The sequence below is a fragment of the Micropterus dolomieu genome, linkage group LG04 (genome assembly GCF_021292245.1).
Source record: "Micropterus dolomieu isolate WLL.071019.BEF.003 ecotype Adirondacks linkage group LG04, ASM2129224v1, whole genome shotgun sequence".
NCBI lineage: Eukaryota > Metazoa > Chordata > Actinopteri > Centrarchiformes > Centrarchidae > Micropterus > Micropterus dolomieu.
In genome coordinates, this window is record NC_060153.1 from 19,235,049 (window position 1) to 19,257,509 (window position 22,461).

Genomic DNA, 22,461 nt, shown 5'->3' on the forward strand with positions numbered 1-22,461 from the left:
GAAGGAATTCACAGCTCAAAGCCAAAACCATTTGGTAAAAGACATAAGGGAACTACCTTTGGACCAGCATGCAAGGCTTGGGCTATATCGAGAGCTGCCACATCCAATTAAGATGATCTGACATTACAGAGCAGATATGTACTTCGTTTTGATGCAGAGTGGCCCTGAGTCTCGAGAGTGAGGGAAGAGAACACCTTCTAGATTGTTCATACATTTAACAGCTAGATGACTGATTTTGTAGCCTAAATCCCATGATTTTAATGTGGAGAAGGGGTGAGAATGTGACATAAAAATATTCACTTCATTCTCTGTCTTGACAGCTCACACCACCATCACCTCTCTCCGTTATTTGCCAGATGACATGTTGTAAGTTGTCTGGCCTACAGCAGGGCTTTGGCTTGAACCACTGTCTGCATCTTCTAATTTTTGGATGGCGTGCCTCCAAGGGAGGGATGAGGCATCTCTAGAATTAGACCACTGAGAAATCATTCTAGCTTGTAAGCTCCCTACTGGAGGCCAGCATAGCTCAAATGGCTGATGTACGAGAGCATATGGAAACAAAATGTCCTCTGTGATACGATGTACGATAACAATATTAATGGTAAAATGGCTGTTTAAGATTAGTTTTGCAGGACATGAGGCTGGCATAGGGACATTTCTATACAACGAACTGCAATATTTACTATTTATGACTCGGAAAAAAGTGTTGCTCTGGTCATAAGTGTTTTCCTTAGAGTAAGTAACTGTTGGGTAGAATAGCAAGAAAACAGGTGGTTATTTGTTATACAACCCTGTGTTGTAAAATGATAAATGATGTAAATAAATGTACCTTGTATCTTGAAATTCTGATTGATCTATGAATTCACAATGCTCTTTTTGATGTTCACTGTGGCTTTGGAAGTAGTTGTAAAAATCACCCATCTAAATCATTTATTTTATTCTAGCTGTTCTTTTTACACTGGAAGACATTTTGAACAGTCAAATACAGACAAATATAGTAATCTTTGTAATCCTGTTATGGTCAGTAACACACCCCCTCTGTAATACTCATGATACATTAGGTGAGGATAACAGAGAGTGGCTTTTGACAGCTTGTGGGTCAATGAAATGGGCTCTAATGTATTATGATGATTTCACACATGAGTATGGTTTGTGTTATATACTCCATGGTGGTATTACTGTCCCCTCATGTGATGTGTGGGTCTGAGAGTGTATCAATATGTGTATGTATAATGTAGCCATGTTTAGCATTTTCCCTTCAGTATGTCTGCTTAAACTGTACAATCAGATCTCATGGGGGTGTTGGGGGCTGTCAGCTTCATCCAGCTGTGTCCGTGGCTTGATGACATATCTCTGCTCACGTGCACCGGTCTGCTATTGTCTTCAGGCTTCTCCAGCCTGCCTTAGCAGCATCAGCCAACAGCAACTAACTCCGACAGTGTTAGTTGCCCGTCCACACCAGAAGCTACAGAGGGAATGCACTTAGAGCCATGCTCTCACAGCAACAGCAGCTGGGTCAGTAAGCATGCCAAAAGAGATTCATGCTGTGACACTGACAAACCCTCGACAGACATGAACAGATACACAAATTCAAATTAGGGTGTCAGTTGTTTTGCAGTGACAGTCAGTGCTTTTTAAATTTTTTTTACCACTTTTACATGTTCATATTCCGCTTAATCAGCTTAAATGCAAGTTTAGTGCTCTACATTGGTGGACAATATTTATTCAAAACAGCATTAGTAATGTTTTATATTTAAACTAGAAATCCAATTAATTTAATTAAGTCAAAAATAGTGAGGTAAAAAAAATCCACAGTTAATCATTCATTATGTCTGTATATAAATATTGGGTTCTCTTGGCATTTACTGCACCTATTTTTCTGTTTAAAATGTTGCCCTTTCAGTTTGTGATATATTGTTTATCTTTGCAACAAATTGAAGATAGTCATTAAATTCAGAATATTATGTAGCATTACTGTGTTAAAAAGCAGGTATATCTGAAAAGACTGCTCCTATGTCCTATATCAAAACATCAGAAATCATGTTAATCACCTTTGCCTAACTTACTTCAAGTTGTCTGGTGAGGCCAATAATTAAATTTTTTCTATTTCTTTTTTGCTAGAAAAAATCATCTAAATCATGACATTACATTACGGGTCAGATAATTTCTTGCCCTGCCTTCGTTTGACCTATCACAGATGTGGTTTGCCCTTTGTTTCAACAGTATTCTACAACAGCTGAAAAGGATGGCGACATCTATGTTACTCTTTGTCTTTGATGTAGTACTTTTGGCAGTGAGCTGTTTAAATTAAGGTTGACAGGAGGTTAGGTGCATGTTAACAAAGCAGACAGAGGAGGAATGCCCTACTTTTGGTGATGACGTGTCCTTTACTCTACCATCTGCCTTACTTGATGCAGGCATGGCCCCTGGCTCCCAAGTGGCTTTGTTCGCTATATCACATTAATAGTTCAAAAGATAAACATTATTTGTCACTTTTAGTTAAAAACATGTTTTTTTACATTTTGGATATCTTCTGTAAAAAAAATCTTTGTGAATATCTCTGTAATTTCAGCCATTCATTCAAAAATGAACAGTAGTTTCTGTTTTTGCACACGAGAAATACATCCTAGGTGACAATTGCAAAGCTTCTCCATGTTTAGGCAGGAGTGGACTAGTCTAATCAAAGGTTTAAACATGTTTTTAAAGATAATGCTGATGTTTATGCAGGAGACAGGATGTTTTGTGTATCCCTTTGCAGGCAGAGGGGGCAATAGGGCTTTGTTGTTTGTTGCAGTGGCTTTGAACATGAAAAACATTTCTCAATAAAAATAAAAACCTTTTTTTTCAATTGGGATCAGTCACCATTTATAACCCTTTAGAGACCAGAACAATGAGTAAAATTATTAGTATTCATGAAGGACTGAAAATGATGACACTGTGTGTATGTGTGTGTGTGTGTGTGTCTATGTGTGTGCACGCATGCATAGTCTGAAAGGCGGGGGTCTCACCCTGAAGCTTCTGTACACATTTGCCTGCTTTATGTCTGTCTTCGTGGAATGTGAGAACTATTGTTGTCCCTGCTTTTTGCTGTTTTTGATCATTTTCTTCTCCCTGTCATATTACCAAACAAAGCAAGCCCCTGGAAATGGGCCCCCTAAATGGAACACAGCAATTATTAATGTAGTCTAATAAGTCTAGAAAATGTTTTTGATATTATGAAACAGGTACAATGTCAACATCCTCATTATCATGGTGCATAGTGCTCAAAATAGGCAGACTTCTCTGGCTTAACATTATAGCGGCCTGCGCTATTGTTAGATGTACAGGGAAAATCTGGTTTTGAATTTTTTCTCCCTGTCATGGGAAAACCTCATAGTAGATCTGTGCAAATTAAAGAGTTGGATATGTGTATCCCTTTTATTTATCAGGTGTCAGACTTTCTTGATCCATGTCAACTGTTGACAGTGGCATATTGGTGAGTGGCAGAAAATACAAATAGATATATTTTTGGTTTTAGAAAAGTTAGAGAATGGCAGCTGTATATCGTTGCAAAATGTTGCCTGTATTTACAACACATACAACAACTTTATCATAACCTTTAAATTCAAATACAAACTGTTCAATAAATAATAATCATTACCATCATTATCAGTGTGGCTATTTTAAACATCATTACAATAACCTTATCTGTATTTTTGGTGCTTGAATGGTACCACCAGCCTAAATAGGTCCTCTTTTTTCTCTTTTAGTAATGATACCCAATTTATGGAAGCCCATATTTCAGTGCAATCAGCACTTCACTGCGTGCTTTTTGTGGTGAACAACTAAAAATAGCCCTTGGGTGGAGCGTAGTAACACAAAAAGATCTATGATTGGAAAGCATGAAGCTTGTCTGTGAATTGTAGCTCGATGCTAAATGAGTGAAAATAGAGACCTGACATGGACGTTGTAAATGAATGGCCACTGATTGCACCACGGTCAAGAATAGCTGAGGTTTAATGAAAGTCCTGTCTCATTAATGCTGGTCCTTTGTGCTTTAGTGAATTCTGATTGCTTATGCATGCATCCCAACTGCTTCCAATCGCCACTACTCTTTCTAGCATAAAATGCTTACCTGTGGTTCGTAGTTTGAAGGCAAGTTCAGTCTCAAGACAGGACAAAGACACTTATTTATAACTAAAAATAGTCAAGATTGGAATTTGTGTTATTTTTCTGACTGTAGTTCATAAATCATGCATGTTCTGGATCAAGGATATTGAGATACTCTGAGAAATGTCATTTCACATTACTTCTAATTCTAATTCTTCTCATTCTAAAAGGTCAAATATGCCTTGGTCTGTTATTCTCATGTTATCTAAATATACATATATATATATATATATATATATATATATATATATACACAAACACACACACACATACACTGCTAACTAAGAAATGTAAGAAATGCTCAGAAGCTGTCTGATCTATGAGATGCAGCTATTATGAGGAGCAGGACAATGAAAAGTGTCAGTGTCCTCCTCTTATTCGGCTGAAAACATGCAATTTCTTGAAGCATCAGTTGCAGCATCTTTTGGAAAGCCTTATTTCTAACCATGAGAGCCATACCTCATCCTTTCTGTCTGTTGAGACAATGGTTCTGCACTGCAAGCTGGCTGATGTGTGGAGATCTCCCTGCTCTTTTCTAATAAGGCTTTACATCCAGTCATGATAGAAGAAGTTGATCCATTGGGAGAAATAAATGCCATGGCTCTTATAAAAAGTTAAAAATCCTTTGACAGACATTGAATATTTCCAGTCCCCCAGTGGGTGCTTAATGTGGCAGCCCTCTGAGAACTCATTATGTAAAATCAATTCCTTTCAACACGTATCCCATTCTCCCCGGCACTCCAGCTTCCTGCAAATGTGAACATTAGCTTCCATACAAACAGATCCTTTGCTTTGTGTGAGGAGCGCACACATTCATATGCTGACACATACTGTACACCATCTGCAATGCTCCTTCTGCATCAAGAAGTTGATTTATATATGATAGTAAGAGTTGTATGTAATAATAGCAGAAAATGTAGGAAAAGCAAAACAAACTCAGTCTTTTAATTCTCTTTTAAGCATTATCAGGGGTATGAGTTATACTGCTGTTTTCTTAGAGGGGGCTGGAGGCAACGTAAGGGCGGTCAAATGAAAAACTTTACATAATGTTTTTCCAAACATGCCTGACTAAGCCTTTGGCCCTGAACAATGTGGTTAATCAAATTTTAATGAGAGATTTGGCGGAGAGGGAATCTTTCCCAGATTTCTTTCTCAGCTAAGAGGAATAAAGTCCTAAGAAGAAAGTGTTAATGTTATCATATTCCCATTTATTACTTCCCATTCATTTCCAACTCATCTCTGGCTGGAGGATCTTATTCATATAGAGTCTTTGGTGTACTGTAGCTGTGGAAGATCTCAATTATAAACTTGAATTAAGATGAAACAATAAACCCGCAGACACACCACCTACTTCCCCAAAACCATTATATCATAATCATGCATTCATTATATCAATATTTAATCAACATCTTCACCTGTCCCTATTGTGACAAGAACTTTCCTGAAATGTGTAAGAGGTTGTATTATGCTTTTTGGCATTTCCCTTTCCTTTACTGTGTTATATATTCTTTTTGAGCATGTAACATGTTTGCAAATTGAAAAAGTCCACCCCAAATGGAGTTACCATCTCCCACCAAAAACAGTGCTCGGGAACTGCCTGAAAACAGCCTTTACTTCCATAACCTATCTGCGTCACCCCCCTCACCCCCACCCTCCCTACTGAATGTTAGATACCACAGTTAAAACATTACATATGAAAGACACATTTATTACAAATTCATAACTTACCACTCTGAAACGTCTTGCTCCAGTCTGGGTGGGAAGATGGTTCGGGTTATTCTGGCTGTGTTTCGGGATCATGTACGGCTGAACCAAAGCTGTGGTTGCTGACTGAAGCAGCTTTCTTTTGGATCACACTATCTTGCTTTTTATGACCTGCCCTGCTCTGCTTCTGATTGGCTGGTAGTCCTAAACTAGGTGCAACTCCCAACAAAGATCTAATAGAAGTGAGATGCCTCACAACAGACAGGGTGAAAAAATACCTCTTTAATTGGCAAGACAGCAGTTTAAGTTACTCCACTACTATCAAGAAGATCCTCAAATTAAGTTGACCGGTAAGTGATACTGTCTTTCAGCTATTACAGTCAATGATGTTTTACAGGTCCTTTTAGATAGAAAAGTGTGACTCAGTGGAGAGAATGTCATTCGTTTTGCCTTTCTTTAAGTGGAGAGCATGCACAAGTGGTGTCCTTGTTCCCCTTTACTTTGGTACTATATGTTATATGTTTTACCTTCTTTCCCTCTCCCAGCTCTCCTTTCTGCCGGCGGCACCCCCCTGCTGTTGAGGCTGTGGTATGAGCTTATGTGGCAGGAAGGCGCTGACTTTGCTGAGCAGCGTGTTCGCTGTTTGCGGCCTGGGCCTGCTGGGGATCGCCGTGAGCACCGACTACTGGCTCTACTTGGAGGAGGGCGTCATCCTTCCCCTCAACCAGAGCACAGAGATACGCATGTCCCTCCACTCTGGCCTCTGGAGGGTTTGCTTCTTGGCTGGTGAGTTAGTATGAAATCTGAAACATATATTTTAAACTCTTCATATGTTTTGTGTGTAAAAATCTTACTTTGTAAAGTAACTAGTAAGTGAAGCTGTCAGATAAATTTAGTGAAGTAAGAAGTACAATATCTCCCTCTGAGAATTAGTGGAGTAGAAGGAGAAAGTGGCGTGGAAAGAAAATACTCAAGGTAATTACAAATAAAGTACCTCCAATTTATACTTAAGTACAGTACTTGAGTTAATATACTTGAGTTACTGTCCACCACTATAGAAACTGTATTTTCTCATTTCAGTCAGGACTTCCATTTTATGACGATTTTAGACAGTGTCATGTTCAGAGACACAGCTTTATGACCAATTGGGTAATGACTAATTTCATTATAATCAGTGGTAAATAATAACTATGATAAGGAAGAAGTTAAAATGGCAAAACTTGAAATCACATTTTAGATGTACAATATTTCAGTTTAGATATAGAAGTAAACTCCACAATCAGTCTGACCATTTAGTTCCAACCAGATGGTCCCAGTGAAGGATAAAATACAAAATGATGGTCCAGAATTAACAAGATGCCCGTACAGACAGCAGTTATTCACTAAGACATGTATGCAAAGGAACTTCAGGCTCAAACAAACAAACAAACTTTCCACTCACTCACCATTGTTTGAGTGAGCTCTGTCCTGCACTGTGGATCTGGGCCTAAAGGTCTAGTATGATTTGTATTGCACATGTACAGTCACCATTGTATCTTTCCTCTTTCTTTCCTCCTCTTTTGCATAGAATAGAAGACAAGTACTTGCATGAATATTCTAACTTTGAGTTTACCTCTGTGTGGCGATAGGACCAGTATGTTTCCTGCAATCCACACTACTTTCATTCTAGGGTGCATCCTTGAATGTATCAAGTGTTTTTATTCCAGTTGAATGATTGGTTTTGCTAGATGTCTTTCCTCATGACTTACCCAATGACTACTCTTCTGTGGCACCAGAGGCACCTTGGACTGATGCAGAAAACCCTCAATTCCTTTTTGTTTTTCTGTCATTTTGACCTGCATCGCTTTCCCACCACAGCAGTCAACGTGAATAACAAGTATTACAAACAGTCAGGCAAGATAAGCTTACGTGTTTGCACAGTGCATGCTTGCGTCACCTTTCGGCCTTTTAAAACATTGTTCCTCTCCAGCTCCAACATCACCAACGGCATGCGTGGAGGTGTTGATTGGAAAAGAAACACTAACTGTTAGATTTCATTCTTTTCTTAGAGAAACAACTCTCCAGACAAGTGTTGTTCCAGAGTAAACCAGGTATCGACTTTTGCTCTTACCCTTTGCCCCCTCTGGTAATGGCAACAGCTAACTGTATCAATAATCAATATGCTGTGTTAATCTTGTTGGATGTGTACTCTAGGTGTTCAAACTAAAAACTATGTATGCTGTCATGTATTGCACTCATCTGTTTGGACCCTTTTAGAAAGCTGGACCTAAAAAACAAAAATAAAAGCTTTTGTTCTGCAAATATACCTACTAGTTTTTTTAGACTGTAATATTATTCCGTATACTGTTGAATTGTTCCATTAACTCCTGTACCACAACCAACCTGCTCTGTCCTGTTCCATCATTCAGCCGTGGCAAATATGTAGGCAATTGTTGTGATGAAGTTTCCTGCCATGTGGCAGGCCGTTCATACAGTGTAAATGCACTAATGGTCCAGTGAGTGTTTAGAGGGAATCGAGTGGCCTTATTAACTGCTCTGGTTTAACCCAGAAACAATTACTGCGCACTACAACAGTATGTTGTTATGCCAGAGAGTGTGAACAAGGTTGCATGGTGTTTTGGCTGGTATTGATATTGCTTCGAGTTCATCGGGTGTTGAGTTGTTAGTGTTTTGTTCCAGCGTGAGTTCATGTAGAGGACACATACAGCCAGCACTTATAGTCTTTCATTGTGAGTTGGATGTTGTTTTATGGCATTGAGTAAATAAGTTGAATGAGTTGAATGAGTAATTTCTTCTTCATAAGTTTGAACTCTGAGCCTAGTTTTGCAGTAGCTGCTAGACAGCATTATTAAAATCACATTAGTATATATATTTTTTATCTATTCCACCATAAATGTTTTTCATTGCAAGTCTGTAATAGCAGTGTTACCGGAGTCATTCAAGACTGACATAAAATGAGCCATTATGTCTGCTCTGTGAAAGCATTATCAACATTTTCTCTAATAGTAATTATTTCCTACTTTTATAGCTACATTTGAATGGACTGAGAATGGAGTGGATGAAATCTAAAAATGCATTAAATGCAAGAGTGCATGATTGTGCAAAAGGACATAGTTTTTGTTCTTCAAAAAGTTAAATCCACAAAGAACAGAAACCCCCTAATTTGACAAATTGGCAGTGTTACATATTTTACTCTTTATGCTCCATCAATAAGAAAAGACTCAGCCAAAATACTTTAGGTGTGTACCTGTCTGCATTATTAGTACACGCTGTAAGCAGCAAATCATTATAATGCTTAAAAATAGCATTTAATGTTTAATTTTCATACTTATATTTTGGACCTGAACCAACCCTCAGTATGCAACACACGACATGCATTGTGGAAGCTAATTACATATACTAAACCTCAAGATATCACCTAAGCCAACACCTCACAGTGTGTTGGGTTAATGATGTGTTGAACAAGACATCAGTTGCAAGAGTGTGGATGTGAATTTCTGTGTCAGTGTGTTTTTGTGCCAGACACTGTATGTGTCAAAGGGAAAGGTGCTAAAACTGAATGCTGGGTGTTCCTCGTACGAATACTGACAGCAAAAATTGGTTATTGTATGAAACAAGTTGTTGATTCCATGTTCCACTGTGACATTCTGTTGTGAAATTGTGTGACACAGCTATCACACAGTTTACTCATGCCATCACATGAAAATAATAATCTAGTTACTGAAAGCTTGATATTTGTGATGTGCAGTCTTAACCCTTTGCCAGAATAGGTATCATCATGACTTCTATTAATCCTGCTAGGATGCTACATATGCTTCTGTGTTTGACTTATCTTTGTCACAGTGGGCTAATTAACAGTGTGTAGAGTTCTGAACCCTGTTTGCACTTAATATTATGTGAAATTTTATTGTATATTTGTTTCCCTGTCCTTTGTTCCAGGGGAGGAGAAAGGCAGATGTTTTACCATAGAGTATGTGATGCCCACTAACGTCCAGATGACATCTGAATCCACCGTTAGCGTTCTGAGTAAGTATCTTTGTTACACTATACTACAAGAGCAATACTTCAGTTTGGTGAAACTGTTCAGGCCCTCAGCTTTTAGTTTGAAATGTTTCAATATGAACCAAGGTCAGGGCAAACAGGGTTGTTGTAGTAGTAGTATTAAAAATGTTGTGTAAAACCTACCTTATCTCAGCTCCTATCATGGGCCACGAGGGCCATTCAAGCTAACTTGTACTATCAAGTAAAGCAGGAACAAACTGTTAAACTAGATGGTTTAAACTATAAACAATGATTTTGTTAATTAGGCTCTTAACTAGCTAAGTACTTTGTGGTCTTTTGTTGACAGATATTATTTCAGTCAGGACAACTTTCATCAAAGAAACTGATATTTGCGCTGCAGGAAGTTATGTTTGGCAGTATGGCTCTGTTCACCTCTCTGCCCTCCCCCTTGCCTATGTGGAAAAGTCATAAGGCAGAGAGAGCACCTCCCTGCCCATTAATGTGCAGACATGGAAAGCCAGAGGCAGAAAGCAGCAGTAAAGACCCCCTGGGTACAGAACAGAGCAGGCAGGCAGGCTATAGCGGCTTAAAAAGGCACCTTGTAAGAGAGGAATGAGCTGAGCTGTCAGCTGATGTGGCTGGCTTTATGGGTGTCATCAGCTACTGTGCTGTGAGCTGAGCTTGACTTCGTTGCCTGCCTGAACTACACTATGGTTGATTTTTTTGTGCAGCACGTTTAGTGGAAAGTCATACGTCCATTCCCTGAAATCTGATTCTTTCTTCTGATCTATGAAAGTGGCTCCAGTCTGCCTGCTAGTTTCAACTCAATAGTTTGTTTGTTTTAGTTCCTGCAGCCAACAAGTGATTGGTTAACAGGATACAGCGATGCCCAGAAGAGCATACAATAACACAGCGGAGAGCAAAACATTTGCAGAAGAAACCGGGATGGGGGACACAGTTTTAGCACACTCACAGGTGTGACATTATGCATAAACACTATGGGAGGCTGCTTGGATGATGTTTTAAAATTTGAAAGGTCGGTTGACAGACTATACGTGCATTTACCCATCACTACAGACCTGGAAATTAAGTTCCAGTCTACAATGTAGTCAAATTAAACAAATTGGCCATTTTCATTAATGGGAAGCCAGTGCTGCTAGTGCAGCTGCACTAGACTTCTACCATTTGGTTGGTAACACCATATATCACTGAGGTAGGACATATCTGTCTGGGGCCCTCCCGAGGCCTATGATACTGTAGGGTCAGTGTTGACAGGTCTGACCTGAGTGCAAGTCATGTGACTTGAGTGCACACCTCTGCAGTATGCTATCCCCTATATGGTTTGTGCTATTCCTGGTCCAGACTCCAAGGCTAGTCCACTCAGGAAAAGGATAAGAGCTGGGTTTGTATGAAAAATTTAGGGGTGCCATTTTCATTTTGTAGAGACACCCTGCAGGGTGAACACGCACGGGTACACATAAGTACTGGTAGTGTGCAGACAAGAAGTCGGATCTACACAGAGTGATGCTGTCAAAACAGCCACTCCAGATCTCATATGCATCGTCAAACTCCAAACTCACTAACTGAAGTATACAAGGTCAATGGAAATTAATAAAATTCCTCCAGCTATTTTCCAAAGATCTACAATTTCAACTTTTTTTGAAGTACTGTTAGAGAAGAAAGAGAGAAACAGAAAAAAAGAAGAAAGGTGACAGGATAATTTATGTAAAGATATGCTGGTGAAGAAGGAAGAAGAAGTGACAGAAACTTGAATGTGAAAGAAGTACAGTGAGTGAAGAAATGTACGCGTGAGAAAGAAACAAGAAGACTCCCTGAAGTGAAGAAGATACCAGCAGTAAGAATGTACGTGATCACAACATTGATAAGAAGAGTGAATTGGCTTCTTTCTAAAAACATGATGAAAGTTAAAATCCAGAAAATAATGCTGTTGAAAAGTGTTTGTTGTCCGATGGTTGTTCAATGAATTAAATATACTTCCAGACACATAATAAAATGTAACTATGAAGGGATAAAGAAATAGTAATTCAAATGCACACGGCATGAAAAGTTAATACAGGACCTGTCCAGGTTTCATGGCTTTGATGTTTTGATATATGATGGCAGAATTCCTTTCTCTTATTATGCAGCTTTGTCCTTAATACTGACACTTAAAAGCAGCATTTATGTCATAGCGTATTTTTGCCGTAGCAGCACCTGCCACTAGATCTTTTGCCATCATTTTTATTCAGAATGGAAGGTTTTCCCGAATTTGCCCATGTTTCAGGACTCAACATGAGTCCTATTGACTTTGTTTTTTCATTCTAACAATAATGTTGGATAGCTACATTAGATTGTGATAGGCAAGTTTACTTCACGATCCAAACTTTACCCAGCTAATTAAATAACCAGTTCCATTAAGGTTATGACCTTAGCCATCTGGTCCACTTAGCTGGAAGGGAACTTGTGTAATGGAAAACACAATGGCGCTCTGGAAAGAAGTATAATAGACTTGCTTTTCTTCTGGGAGGTACTGTACCATTTGCTCTCAGTAGGGAGGTCCAGCTCCATCTTATAAATAAGGAACCTAAACCTAAACCCATGAAATGCTTATTTAACTACTAGCCACAATGGAAAACTTCATGCTGCATGCTTGCTCTAAGGGGAAAAACTCAAGTCACTGGAAATAAATGCACAAAAAAACAAACCTGTGTGCATTAGGAGAAATTTGTAACGGCTGTATAATCAGCACATCTCAAATCAAATTCAGTGGAAGCCCAGGTTCCTAATTCAGCTCCAAACAAACTATCAGTTTTTCTTGTCTTCTCCCAGAGATGATCCGTTCTGCCACGCCCTTCCCTCTGGTCAGCCTCTTCTTCATGTTCATTGGTTTTGTACTCAGCAACATTGGTCACATCCGACCCCATCACACCATCTTGGCCTTTGTTTCTGGAATCTTCTTCATCCTGTCAGGTACATGGCTTCATATCAAAAAAAAACTTACAAACATGATGAGTGCATCTGAGAAGGTTTGACAACTTTTTAAATATACATAGTTGTCATGTTACGTTAGTTGGTTCAGGTCTAATCTGCGTAACTCACAGCACAGCGAAACAGTTACTGTTTCACTAGATGCGTGGTTAGTAATAATTTATGGCAACAAAAGTAATACCAATCATGTACCACGAATATGTTTGTGTGAATTGAATCTCCTTTTCTATCCATAGTGATTACAGTTTTATCTTTCTGTATGTGTGTCTTTGTTTCTCTCTCTCTGCCTCCCTCAGGTCTCTCTCTGGTAGTTGGTCTGGTGTTGTACATCTCCAACATTAATGATGAAATGTTAAACAGAACCAAAACTAATGAGGCCTACTTCAGCTACAAGTACGGCTGGTCATTTGCCTTTGCTGCTATCTCCTTCCTGCTCACTGAGGTAACTTCACTAATGCAAGTATGTGACCTTGTACCTTGCAAAACTTGGATTCACAAGCATACATCAAAACTAAACATCTAAACCTTTCTCAACGAACCAAAATCTGAGTCATGGGCCTGTTTCTGCTTGATATCAGAATCTATATCAACATGAGGAAGATTTTCTCTATTCTCTTATTCTACATCAATTTTGGCTCAGTTTGCTTTTGCTAATTTACATCTCTCATCTGTTGCATTCGTGATTTACTGTACATTTTAGGCATTGAACAGACGTCTCTCATCCTAAAGTCACCCAGAGAGAGACGTAATCTATCCTTGCTCACAAAAAGACAGACAGAAAATAAATGCATCAAACATTAGATGTTCGCATATTTTAGCGTCTTTATTTCAGCAAATTCCTTTCCTTCAGATATGAACAACTGTAATGTATTGCTTTGTGAGAAATAGTGTCCACAAAACACAATCGTTTAGGTTAATTAGCTATGATTCATATGTTAATGAGTGATAATGGAATCATTTCCACCAAGCAGTGAAGGTCTGCAAGTTGCTTTGGATGCTGATGCAGTCATTCAAAATAATCTCAAGGTCAAGGTCAAGGTGTCTTTATTAGTACCCGAGGGTAAAATTTTTGTGCAGACAGGAGACTTTCGGCAACCATGCATAAAAACATCAAAACAAACAATAAGCATAGAACATTATAAAATATCCAAAACCTAAAACTTCTAAAAGGAACATGGCAGTGTGCCTCTACACCACCACCCCCTAACCCCCACCCTCCTTACCCACCCGCCCCCCCTGGCTAAAACACATAAGGTGCTATACATAACAATGAGTGTCATCTACTGCTATTTTAATTCATTAATTCTATGGCAGCGGGAACAAAAGTATTCCTATATCGTTTGGTTCTACACCTAGTGGCAGCAAACCGACATCCAGAGGGGAGGAGCTGAAACTCAGCATGTAAAGGGTGGGAACAGTCTCCAATAATGAAACTCGCCTTATACTGTAACTGATTGGAATAAAGACCTACAAAGTTGAGTTGAGATTCACCTATGATCTTACTAGCCCACCTAACAATTTGGTTCAAAGAATTTTTGTTCTTCAAAGACAAATTTCCAAACCAAGATACAAGGGAGAACGACAAGACCGATTCAACAAAAGCATGGTAGAAAGATAGAAAGATCTGACGTCACGGAAAAGGTTGAATGTGCATTTTTTTGTGAAAGAAGAAAGAGTGTGTATTTGTGTGTCATGAATACATTCAACTAAGCCATGATTCATGTGTTCACTGTAGGGGGTTGTTTTCTTCTGATGGTTATAGAGCAAAATCATTATTCACTAAATAAAATCTGTGACTTGACATTGTTTTATGCAATTCATGAAATAATTAATTCTAATGGTGGAAAATTGTATTATGTGTTGAGTTTAAAGTGACCTGAATTTTATGTTGTAATGGTGGTGAAAATAATTTTATTATCTTTCCATTGACAATACAATATGAAACAAGGGCTAATAATGGTGATCGTTATTGGTGACCACCCTCAGAATGTTCGAGGATCTAGTAGAAAAAGTTAATAACAGAAGTATAGTACAATGATATTACCAAGAGTAAACTTTGCACCTCTTTGTCTCCATCCAACCAGACAGCAGGTGTCATGTCGGTGTACCTCTTCATGAAGCGCTACACAGCAGAGGAAATGTACCGGCCCCATCAGGGCTTCTACCGGCCTCGCCTCAGCAACTGCTCAGATTACTCCGGCCAGTTCCTCCATCCAGACGCCTGGGCCGGGCGTGGTCGCAGTGCCTCCTCCATCTCCTCTGAGGCCTCCCTCCAGATGAACTCCTCCCACTACCCTGCTCTCCTCAAGTGTCCAGAGTATGAACAAATGTCCTCCTCACCTTGCTGAGGCATAGGATGAATTGTTGTGTTAGCAGTGTAGGGGTTATTTTGATCTGCCTGGATTTTGGCATAAAATTGTCCAATAATTTGACATTATCCAGCTTGAATCACTCCCGTCTTCAAGTGTCCTGACTATGACCTGAGTCTTTCTACCCTTACTACTGCAGATTCTTTTATTTATGGTTCTGTGGGGAGCAAAACTTTAGTTGAAGGTTAGCCAGTTCACTTTATTCTCAGCTGACCTGTTTTGTTGCAGGGAGAATGGTTAGAAGAGGAGAAAGGAAAGAGTTTGACCAGGTTGTACTTTTATTTGCTTTTTCTCTAGTTTGTAGTGACAGGTGACGAGCAACCTGCTGAATGGACCGAGGTAGGGCAAAGTCATCTGAAAGGAGTAACTTGAGTAGCTTCAACCTGCAGTGAGCAAGTCCACTACATTGCCTCTGGTACCACAACAATCCTGATAGCTTTTTGACAGGATGACACGCTGCATATATGCAGCCATGGAGAGTTCAGAATAGGGTTTACAACTCAATTATGTGCAATGGCTGCAGAGTCTGCAGGTTTTTAAAACCAAACACTACAGAATGTGCTTTCAACCAGGAAGTGGAAACTAATCAGTGAAATCACCTTGGCGTAGAGGAATAATATGGATCACAAAACATTTCCTCCATTTGATCATTGCTCAAATTGTGCAGTCTTTGGGTTTATAAAGGTTAAAATAAAATTGTTAAAGCTCCTTTCTTCTACAAATTGTACATGTGTACCAGCTGTGTCAGTCTGCACAAGTATGTTTCACTCACATCCTTAGCTATCTTTCCTTTGTGAGGAAAATAGCTTTCTGTTGTATTACACTGTAAGTGTTCTATTACACATCACAACTGTTTCCCAAATGTTTAATGTGAAGTCGCGCGCTAGAACTCAGCTTGAGCTTTTTCATATTCAAGTCTCGAACCTATGAAACAGATAATGAATGTGAATTTCAACCGCTCAAATAGATCATTTAAATTGGCATACCATTTTATATACAAACTGTTTGACAGATTAGAGGCTGGGGGAGTTGAGTTTATGACAGATGGTATTTGACCTTCCATATAAATTCCACCTCTTAGTATTTCTGTATATGGTATTTTAAAACTTTACAGATCACACTGACTTTCAGTTACCAGAAGAACATGTAGTCCCCCTTTAGGTCCTTTGCATAAGAGCCATTAATTATTACACCACAGGCCACAGGTGTTTTCTGAAACTGAAAGTGGGAATGCTTCACTTTTTTGTGTTTTCATTGATCCCATTCAGTTGCAGTTAAGTATTTGCACCAAAGGAAAGGTTTGTATTATAGGCTGCCAGTCCAGACATATGAGATACATTCTTTTTAAAGGCTTAAACATGAATATATTAATGGTTATATGAAAGTTGAGTGTATTATTGTATATTCTTGTAAAAAAAAATCTGTATTTGCTCTCACAACCAATTGTTAATAACAATACAGGACTGCTTTACATCAAGTGTTTTAAACTATACAGATGTATATCAACCTTTTATATTCTCAGAGAACCTATGATTCCTGTGTACAGTGGTTTCCTTAGTTAGTCAAGCAGTTAAAGACAAAAAGATGTACTAAACTAATCTTTAAAAAGAAAACAAGCTGTACGGGGACAACACTGTTTGATTGTATTTATCCAGTTAGAGTTATAAAACATTTGTTATACGTTTAAATGAGAAATGAAGGCTAAAAGGGATAAGACAGAGTTTGGGTGGTCATGGTTTTGATGGAGAATGTGAATGAGTCAGGTGGCACAAAGACTATTTTGCTATGGAGCCATTGTGAATGTAAGATGTGCCGAAGGAAACACTGCTAAATGAGATTTGTTTGCATATAGTAAAATATCTCTCCTCCAAAGATGTATTTAACGAAAACTATAGATACATATTTTTCTAATTTACCCCGTCATAATGATAGAATATTCTTAGATGTTTGAAATACAAATGTACTGCCGTCCTTAGTGTGCCAAGGAAATAGTTGTATCCAGGTTAAGTGACTTAAGTATTGAATATATACATTTCATGCAGCAAGTGTGAGTAAACATATTACAGAGAAACATTTTGTCTTGTGCAATAATTTTATGTTAGTTTGATACATTACTAAAATTTGAATTTTTGTCTGTATTTAATGTTGCATGGTGTGAACTCCACATACTGCAGTATTCGCCTGCAGTACATGTAAACAAAACAAACATACATAAAACTAATACACACAAACTGTGCCAGGCAAAGCTAAATTCACTCTCACAAGCACTGCTTTTGGTAAATAGACCAGTAACATTTTGTTTTGTCAAACACTGTAAATACGAAATCATCACTGTGTATATAGATAAATCTTTATAGACTGCAGTGTCTTTTTTGTGTTGTAGATTCATCTGCAGTGTATGTGATAACTGCTTTGCCGCACACATCACATTGAGAATGTGAGCTTTTGCATAATGTTATACTTACATAAATGTAAAGTATTGAGATGGTGTCATTGTCAGACATGAAATGTCAACATCTGTGTATTTTTTACAAAGTAATTTTCATGATGTTAAATGTGCAATGGAATAAGTATACTCAGTTAAATAAAGTTTAATGGGATTTGATAAACAATACTCTTGTTTCTTCTATACCTGTTTATGTCTCTGAAATATCTGTATTATAAATTAAACTATTCATATTTATTGTGCATGTGTCATAGGCAGATTGAACAATCATCACTCAGTATCTCTATAAGTAAGATCAAATTTTTTGTCAATATTTATATTACCATTTTTTTTTCATGGTTCCATAGAAAAAAATGAAAATTTATATTTTGTATCAAAGTAACAAAGCCCTTTATAGAGTGCTAAAAACTCAGAAAGTAAGAGTAACTTATAAAAGACACCACTAAAATAGTAAAGCATTGTAAATAATTGTATGAAAATAAGTTATATACTGTAGGGTGTTATTCAAGAACATAGGACAGTAAACAGACCTGAGACAGTGGATACATAAGCTTGTCATTGCTATTGGGGCAACGAATGTATTGTGCTACAGTGAAAAATAGTCCCAATCATATACAAAAAAACTTTCAGTAAATTACAATTTCAGGTTAATGTCTAGCACGATGTCACCCTTTGTTGGGATAGAGTGGAAATACATATCAATGAGATACTGTATAGACAAAAAACAACAGAATATAAAATATTAATCATGTTCATTTTCTTGTTTTTTGGAGTTTGGTCAAGCAACTAACGAATATTATATAATAACGTACACTGTAGTGTGGGGCTACACTTTACATGAGAAACATACATTGAAAACAGAGTAAATTCTCTCTAACATGGCTTTTCTCTCAAACATGATATATGAGGTCAGATCTCTGTCACAGAGAGTTAGACACAGAGCCTGTGTGAACCCTGTACAGCTCTGACTGTGAGAGCTGTCACTCATCCATATGGGCAAATGAGACGTTACAGGGCTATCAGAGGGATGGAAACAGCTCATCTGCATCATGTACTGATGTGCCCACAAACTGAACGAGCAGTTTCATCTATTGACCTGATGAGATGACATTCCCAAATTGATTATTCCCAACAATGAAACCATCCATCCATCCATCCATCGTCAACCACTTATCCTGCGTACAGGGTCGCGGGAACAATGAAGCCATGTGTTGCAAATGTCACTACACATTTTGTGGTAGACTCTAATTTAAACTCTGAATGGTCCATGTTCTGCTGTACCATGAATAAAATTAATCGTTTGATAGTTGCTGAATGAAATTCTTCTGTCCTTCAGAAACTGGCTGCAGCTGCTGATTGATGGTCGTGTATCTTTTGACAACAGCTCCATCTAGTGTCATTTCTGTAGAGACACACAGCTTCCCACCAGTAATTAGTGTTGAGTTGCATTTTAAAAATTCTGAAGCCTCTCATTGTCTTTATGTTCTACATGTGCTACATGTAAAGACTCCAAATTCATCTTCAGACTGATTTGATTTGATTTTTTTATTTTATTTTGATTTGATCTTAACTTTACCATGATACAATAACAAATACTAAATAGTAGTATTATATGCTGACATGCTTTTAGACAGTGTCTTATTGAGATCTATAAAGTGGAGGAGAAATAACACAACAACAGAATATGACCCAGGGGTGAAATTAGACACACAGAAGTGGGTTTGCTGCTTTAATTTTGAAGCTGTTACTTGAACAAACTTAAGGACAAACAAGCAGGGAATCAATTCCATGAAAGGTCGCTAACAAGCACCAAACACACACATTGTTCATTTGGGCCATGATTGGGTCTGTGTACAGCTAGCCGCACTGGTCCTGAGGATGAGTCAGTATGCTGTTCACTGTGGAATCAATCACTATGGTATGTTTACTCATTAAAGCTGGAGAGACAGAAGAAGAATACAGAGAGGAGAAAACTGTTTTCCTTCTGACGTTTTACATCTACAGCGTCACACACATCACTGCAGCTGAGAATACATGTTGTTCAAATGGCAGACTCACAGAAATGCATGTACTTTGGTGATGATAATAATGGTGATATGATTAGGTGTTTGCATGTGTATATTTTAGCATTTGTATGATGAGGATGAAGAAGATGGCAAAAAAGTGTGTCTGTCCCGTTAGCTGAGGTAATGCCCTGGAGATGGGAGAAAAGGGATCATCAGAGATATAGACTTTTCTTTCTTTTCTTTGTATTTTTTTGCCTTTATTTGAGAATGGACAGTAGAGAAATGACTGCTGGGGATGTCACGGTTTGTGGTCAGCACCTCATACGCTCCAACAAAGACTTTTCCCAACAACACAGCACAGATTGCATTTCTCACTGCTGCAACATTCCCTCCCCTTACACAGAAAAAAAGGAAAGCAGAGAGGTATGATGGAGATGTAAACACAGCTGAGCATTCTTGTCAATAAACAATTGTATTTAAATCTAATCTTTAAGAGTGGGTTATCTATTAAATCCAGACTCATTACTATTTAATGAAATTAATGAATTTGCTTGCTTGTTTTAACCTTTCGTTAAACAGGGAAATATCAGAATTATTGCCAAAACAATTACCAACAAAGCAACTTTATTTGATATAATAACATGGTTTCCTAAAATTAACAGAGAGAACTCCCTGCTTTTAACCACTGATGCAGTGCAGCTAGACTCAAAGACTGATTGGACTCAAAGGAATTCACATTTTGAAGCCTTTGAAGATCAATAGGCACCCCTTTTCAAAAACTCTAAACCACCCACAGTGATGACTGCTCGCTGCCACTGACCTAAACGTGCAGTCAGCGGGCACAGGGAACAGATGGTCCACACTGAGGGCCGTGAAACCATCAAGGGGCTGAATGCCTTGGTGCTGATACCACTCTGTGCTAAACGGGAAGGAAAATTAGAAAACTGAAAAGTCTGTTTCTCTCTTCCTTCCTCTCCCGGTGGCAGCTTGTTTCACATGGTGTGACAGTGGAGCTCACATCCATCTCTTCATTCAAAAAAGTCACCTTTAAGGCATGTTATCTCTCTCTCCCCTTTTATCCAGCATACTTGGATCAAGTTTTGGTCATTACTCCTACGCCCCCTGTACTGGGGGAAGCACGTGATTCTCGCGCAAAATGCAAATGGCAAATGCATTTCTGAAACTAGTATTGCATCACCCTATCCATGCTACACACCTCTGTGAAGCTAGGAGGCTCAGCTAGAAGCTCAAACCAACCATTTTTATCCACACCAAACAAACATCAAACACCAAGCATCTGATTGAGCTTATATCACAACATAAATCGCTCTGTAATCATGGCTGCAGTTAGCATCCAGTTGTCTGGATAAAACAATTCAATCATGTTTTTATCAACTTAGAAATATAGCAAAAATTCGATCTATGTTAACTTTTAAGGACACCGAGACCATTTTACACGCATTCATCTCATCACGCCTGGATTATTGCAACAGCCTTTTCACCTGTTTAACTCAAAAATCTATTGATCGACTCCAGACTGTCCAGAACTCAGCTGCCAGGCTTTTAACCAGAACAAAGAAATATGACCACATTACTCCTATTTTAGCTTCATTACACTGGCTCCCAGTATGTTTTGGAATTGACTTTAAAATTCTATTGATAACTTTTAAAGCTCTTCATGGCCTCTCGCCTTGTTATATTTCTGAACTTTTAGTCCCATACACACCAGCACGTACATTGAGATCCTCGGGCAGAGGTCTGTTGTCTGTTCCCTGTTCCAGAGTCTCGAGTGAAAACTAACTTCCTGCCCGAGGAAATCAGGTCAGCTGAGTCAGTGAACTCTTTTAAGGCCCTTCTTAAAACATACTTTTATAGGAGAGCCTTTCCCGATCTTATTTGACTTTATTTTATCCCTTTTATTTTACTAATTTTATATTTATCTTAAACATGTATTTTAGTCTTTTCAATGTTTTCTTGCTTTTATCTTGTATTGTTTTTGTATTATTGTCTTTACACTTGTTAAAGCACTTTGTAACTTGTTTTTGAAAAGTGCTCTACAAATAAAGATTATTATTATATTATTATTATCTCTAATCACAACATATCTGTAATGTTTAACCCCATGGTGGAAGGAGGAGACATGGACATGGAGTTCTTCACCTGGTGCTTCAATTTATTTTTTCCACCAGATACGTGGAAAGTGCAGTTGTGCAAGTGAATTATTACAAAAATATATCATAAATTAACAAAAACAAACAATGAGGAAACTAAGTATAAACTATTCAAATTATCATTACAAACTGATATTAAACAACACCCCAAAAAAAGACACCCTATACCAGGCCCTGACTACTCGGCTCTAGCACATGTGCCCTTCCAGGCCAAAGCTGTTCCCAAGAGGAGCCGCTGCCTCCTTCCTTTATACCAGAAGCCCCTCCTACAAGACAAACCAAAGTTAATTGACAATCAATTAAACACCGTTATGTTACCTCAACAGTCCAAAACATTTTTGGCTACATCAATACACAATATATCAACTATACAACCAGAAATGAAATGTTACATGCTAAACAAAGCTTCTCAAAACAGCAACTTAAGGTACTCCAGTACACCCCTCTGTACTGGCTCACACTTGGACCATTCCAGGTCTTCCCCCCTATAAATGACTCCACACTCCATCATTTCTTGTTTGCCACTTCGGCCCAGATCCCTGCTTGAGGATGAGAACAGGTGAATAAAACATACAAACATTTGGATGACCTTCGGTAAATCCAATGAGCTAAAATAAATGACTTGA

The 22,461-nt window shown here is 38.3% G+C and overlaps 1 protein-coding gene across 3 annotated transcripts; it reads left to right on the forward strand.

Annotated features, from left to right (window-relative positions):
* Positions 1 to 6,443: 6,443 nt before the first annotated feature.
* Positions 6,444 to 15,806, forward strand: LOC123969952 (voltage-dependent calcium channel gamma-5 subunit). Of its 3 annotated transcripts, none has more exons than XM_046047742.1 (6): positions 6,444 to 6,639; positions 9,793 to 9,879; positions 12,685 to 12,825; positions 13,140 to 13,285; positions 14,928 to 15,160; positions 15,510 to 15,806. In XM_046047742.1, exons 1-6 carry the CDS (start codon positions 6,444 to 6,446, stop codon positions 15,514 to 15,516), a joined length of 810 nt encoding a protein of 269 aa, XP_045903698.1. In that variant the 3' UTR covers positions 15,517 to 15,806. The 3 variants fall into 3 exon arrangements, with proteins under 3 accessions (XP_045903698.1, XP_045903697.1, XP_045903699.1); XM_046047743.1 differs by lacking the exons at positions 6,444 to 6,639; positions 15,510 to 15,806 and adding exons at positions 9,589 to 9,623; positions 10,202 to 10,406 and having other exon boundaries at positions 14,928 to 15,426; XM_046047741.1 differs by lacking the exon at positions 15,510 to 15,806 and having other exon boundaries at positions 14,928 to 15,426.
* The last annotated feature ends 6,655 nt before the right edge of the window (positions 15,807 to 22,461 follow it).

Excerpts from the sequence above, each read along its gene's own strand:
- LOC123969952 (XM_046047741.1), top strand. The coding sequence starts at position 6,444 with ATGAGCTTATGTGGCAGGAAGGCGCTGACTTTGCTGAGCAGCGTGTTC. Across the intron at positions 6,640-9,792 it reads GAGGGTTTGCTTCTTGGCTG|GGGAGGAGAAAGGCAGATGT; the intron begins GTGAGTTAGTAT and ends CCTTTGTTCCAG. Across the intron at positions 13,286-14,927 it reads TCTCCTTCCTGCTCACTGAG|ACAGCAGGTGTCATGTCGGT; the intron begins GTAACTTCACTA and ends CCATCCAACCAG.